The 5,000-nt window shown below is 41.2% G+C and overlaps 1 protein-coding gene across 1 annotated transcript in view; it reads right to left on the bottom strand.

Moving 5' to 3' along the window:
- The window catches only part of LOC143041107 (uncharacterized), a 26,484-nt gene that overhangs the window by 18,293 nt on the left and 3,191 nt on the right, over positions 1–5,000 (bottom strand). The window contains exon 3 of the mRNA XM_076212832.1: positions 1–178. This exon is cut by the window's left edge and continues 48 nt beyond it. Coding sequence (XP_076068947.1) covers positions 1–178 — 178 coding nt within the window. The remainder of the gene's footprint in view (positions 179–5,000) is intronic.

Here is a 5,000-nt window from a genome sequence, read left to right as displayed (position 1 = left end):
TCTCGACCAGTTGATGCGCATCACACTCCCGGGGAGGCTCTTGACCCGGAAGGAGTTGTTGAGGCTGGTGTAGGACCCGACGGACCTCTTCGTCGGGAGCGGGGCGCTCCCTGTGGAAGAGGTGAGGTAATAGCGTCCTAACGAGTCTTCACCATTCAGCTTCATCGAGTCATCTCGGCTGGGGAAGAAGAACATCCGATTAGATAATGGCTGTGTTCATGAACCTTTGGATTTTGGTGTTTTTGTAGGATATGTTATTCGTAGATAATGATATTGACCTCCCAGTAGCCAGTTAAGTAATGCTGGAGTACTTCTAGGTCTCAGTGTCTCTCCCGTTGATTTATAATGTGACGAGGTGATGCATAAGCAATGATACTTAACTAACCTCTCAATACCCAATTAAAGACGCTTCGCTTTGTGTTGGAAGAAAGACGAACAAGAGGGAAACAACGGGAGAAAGTTATGAATAATGTAGTGAGGTTATTCGGCGGACAACTTGGATACATAACTCTTATGCATCATCAATTCGGTACATACGCCAAATATCTCATTATTTTACTCATACGCCGGCGCCAGCCCCCATGGTCCCTCCCATGCAGTTACCCTTTCTTCCCACTCCAAACAACTTTCGTCAGGTTCGATCAACCTGACACAGCCATGAATTCTGTGGACGTTACCTTCGTCTCCTCCATCGAGAGTTGTCTCCTGTGAAGACATTCCTGTGAGTGGGATCAACACCAGGAAAAGAGCGCCATTTGTCCATATAACCTGGGACGACATTTACGAACTATGCTGGCCTAGACTTAGTCTCACACTACAGTCTCTGGTTTGATACGAAGTCATTCCAGGGATACCCTATTCTTCTATGAAGGCACTTGGCACCAAAGACATAAATCAAGAAATAAAGAAGAATGGCGTTGTATGGTAGCCGACATTCTAAAGCAGGGGTGTGCAACCTTTTTTCCCAAAGGGCCACTAGTCACAACTCTGTTGGTATGGAGGGACGCATAACCTTACTATTTCATGTTATTTACTACGATCGAAGACATATTATGTGAAATTATACTGATATAGATAAGTAGTTTGTTACTGATTTTATTTAGATTGGGATCAAAAATAAGAATTGTCCGGAACAAATGTATTTTCCTTACTATAAATGAGCAAATGAAAGGCTACCATACCTTATTATAATGTACAAACATAAGTAATTACTTAATATTGGTTAACTGGGATCATTATCATAAGAATAATTAAACACAGACATTTTCCTGACCATTAATTAGCAAATGAAATGCTACCCTCTCTCCGAGGGCCCCATTATAGCTTATTTGTTTTTAGGAGAAAGCGCCGCAATGAAAGCCTTTGAGGGCTGCAGGTTGCACAGGGCTAATCTAAAGGATAGGAAACTTCCTAAAATAAAGAAATGTCCCTCTAGGGACCAGAGAGTTTGTTATGGACGCATAATACGACAGTGTGATGCACCAATAACTATAGATTACTTGTCAACCAATTGAATAACGCTAAAATGCTGTGTGGGACGACCATCCCCCCATCAGGCGCGATTCCTGGGTTACAAATGAGGGATCGGCTGACTGCGAATAATGCGGTGACCTTCTGGCCGCCTCTAATAAGAAGTGGGGGGAAAACTGGCAGTAGCTCTGTTGAGTGAAAAGAACTGAGTAGTGGCAATACCTAGTCACTAAATATTTCTATAAGGTCTTTAACATTGTTACCTGGCGGGCAGGACCCACAGTAATGGTTATAAACTGGACAAATTTAGTTTTAAAAAGGAAATAGGCAAGAATTGGTTTCCTAATAGGGTGGTTGACGAATGGAATAAACTTAATAACCATGTAGTAAGCGCCGAAACTATCAGTTGTTTTAAGAAACGATTAAACAACTTTATGGATGGGGATGACAGGTGGTGGTGGATACGGAACTGCCTAGTGTAGGCCTTATGGTCTCTTGCAGTCTCCTTCATTCTTATGTTCTTATGTTCTTATGTATGCCTCCCTCGGCCTATTGCGTAACACCGCAGAGGCAGGCTCCAAAAACCGACCACAGTTCTAGCATGGTACTGCAGTCTCACACAACTTCTGATTGACTTGTGCCTCCCTTGTCCTCACATGCCAGTTGCTGTGGCCAAGCGTGTGTAGTTGCTGGAGTATGCGGCCTCATCTCCACCTAAATCTCCTCTCTGCGCTGGTTTTCTTATCCTCATTTACAGAGGATATGGTCGTCATCTTCGTCTACGAAGAACTACCAAAAGCAATAAAAATTTGCTATAGTATGTCCGAGGTGGAAGATTTCTGCAGAGAACTTAGATAGCAATGTAATACATAATCATCCTCCATCCCCAGCAATACCTAATGTGAAAATCTTTCTTGTACCATGGGAGGGAAATACGGAAATCCGGAAGAGCCTTTATGAAGTGAGTGACGCTATGTTTCCTTCCCCTCGTCTTCCCATATCTGTCCGTACAAAGTTTCTTAATCCTGTGGTACAGTGGTTCTTAACCTGTGGGGAATTCCCCACTGGTGGGGAATGGCGGAGTTGCCAAGTGGGGAATGACCGGTCGGACAGAAGAACCACTGTCTTTTTTTTTTTTTTTTTTAATCGATGTGTTTTTGTTTCTTTTTGTTTGTTTCTGGTGTCTTCTTGTTATCACCGATGCTGTGGCGGGAAATGGAGTTAGCTCACTAAAAAGTGGGGAATTGGAGAAAAAAGGTTAAGAACCCCTGCTGTAGTATTTCTGGAGTTCAGTATTCCTGTAGAAATATAGGTAATCTCGACATAAGATTAACTTCACCAACACCCAAAGGGCTAATCCTATAGTATGTTTGGGATTCAACATTTCTCCAAGAAACTGAGAGAGCAATAGCGTATATGATTAATCTTAATAGATCGGTATTTTTACTGGAAGCCCATGGGGATTTTACTTATTTTCGTATTTTTATTTTACTGGAAAAAGGGAAGTACAGTGTAGTAAAAGACATATAAGCTATGCAATTCTTACAATTTCATGTTTAAATGTTTATGGTGGATAGATGTGTGCATTTGTCAAAAAAGATAGCCGCTGTTAGTTTTGTAAGTTTGATTTATTTGTTGTTGCAGCTGCTTATACTACAGCTGTTGTTCTCACTGTTTTTGTTTTCTATTGGTGGTAGGGGAGGTGTTTAAAGGTGAAAATGTAGTTGGTCAGAAAAAGTTGACAAATGCTACAACAGTAGATTTCTTTTTTTTTTTTAAGTGATGAACAATTTCATTCCAACCCCCCACCCCCACCCCCACCCCATCTCACCCTGGCTTTCTTCTCTCCTCTGCCCTAGAGATGAAAGGGACCATGATCAATCAGAAACTTTTTAACATTTCGTCTGTCCCGTAATTATAATTTCTTTATCATTATTATTATTATTTCTTTTGTGGTTATTTTTGTCTCCGTCCCACCTCTGCCACCAATTTTATCAACTTGTATTGCATTTCGTCGCTGATAATCAGCTCTTCTCTCCTTAGAGGCAATATCACGCTAAGGAGATGGAGAACAATAGGAGGTAAAGGAGAGGTTTAAGAATAGCAAAAATGAGGGATAATAGAGGCTAAAAGTGACCAGTATTGTTCTTAGACTAGAGAATATCCTTCAATAATTAGATAAGAAAATATTGCGTGATTCTAGTCTGTACGGGTGTCGTTATTACAAAGATTGAAACAGTGATCCTACCCAGCACTGGGTTTACATTTTTGTAGAATAAGACTACATGGTACGGTATTGAGAGGATTAAAACCTTAAATGTGTAACTATAAACATGTCCGTCGGCCCCCATCACAGATGATACTTTGGGATTTTGTATTCCACGTTGCTCCTGGAGCCTCCTTTGTTAACGTTTACTGTCTGGTCTATAGACCATGTAGCTACCGGGATTTCGTTTGTTAATGCTTACTATTCACTGAACAGTGTCCAGGAATATCAACGTGTCCCTGTTTTTAAAGCCAATGTTGATTACCTTCTCTTTCCCAGACTATTAGAGACAAGACTTCGTCTCCAATCTGTAAATGTGGCATTCTGTTCGCCATGCGGCTACCAGCACCCTGCTGAAGCTGCTGTCTGTAGCATCTCCACCGAACTTGAGGACCTCCTCATCGTTTTCAAATACTCTTTCTGTCTCTCGAACTGCTGGGGATCCACAGTGTTATCATGGACTCTATCTGTCACTCGTACTTGAGGAGTTTCCCCATTATCGTCACAAGTCCATTCTTTCTCTTAAGCTGCAGAAGCTTCTCATTATTGTCCAAGGTTCATGTTTCTTATTAGTACTTGAGGAGTTTCCCCATTATCGTCACAAGTTCATTATTTCTCTTAAGCTGCAGAAGCTTCTCATTATTGTCCAAGGTTCATGTTTCTTATATTTGAGGACCTCACTATTATTGCCGCAGACTCCTTCTGTCTCAAAAATTTCTAGAATTCCCCCATTCCTATCTCAGACTACTTTCTCTCGAAGTTGGAAGCTCCCCATTATTTCTACAGATTCCTTCATTCTTCCAAAGCTTCAGGATGGCTGAGGTCGTACCGGCCTAGGCCACGTGAGCTGGGGCCCACACTAATCGACAGTTTAGAGTAAACACTACGTTGTCATTGGTAGCGCGAAAGCTATATTTCTTTATTGATCACTTCTGGAACTGCAGACGTTGTATTGGCAGAGATGTTAACTAAAGTTTTGCTGTGCACAAAACAATTTATGTTATGGTGATGACTCTTTCATCATAACGACATACTTTGTTACTCTTGTTCTGAGTATTGCCATACATTCCAATCAAGTTACAGATGAACCCCACGATTTGAGAAATCTCAATTATTCGATATATTTATCTATCCAAAGCTGGAGTTCTCAACCTGTTTACTCATTCTTTTTATACTTATGTGTTGCTGTTCTTTAGCCTCCTGGAGAGGACCATTTTAGTACTGAATAGAATTGCTAAAAATCCTTCAACTCCTAGTAAACGAA

Source organism: Oratosquilla oratoria, chromosome 30, assembly GCF_046742065.1.
Source record: "Oratosquilla oratoria isolate Oo_2021 chromosome 30, ASM4674206v1, whole genome shotgun sequence".
Lineage (NCBI taxonomy): Eukaryota > Metazoa > Arthropoda > Malacostraca > Stomatopoda > Squillidae > Oratosquilla > Oratosquilla oratoria.
The sequence above is the reverse complement of the archived record's forward strand: the minus strand, read 5'-3'. Positions and strand labels throughout refer to the sequence as shown.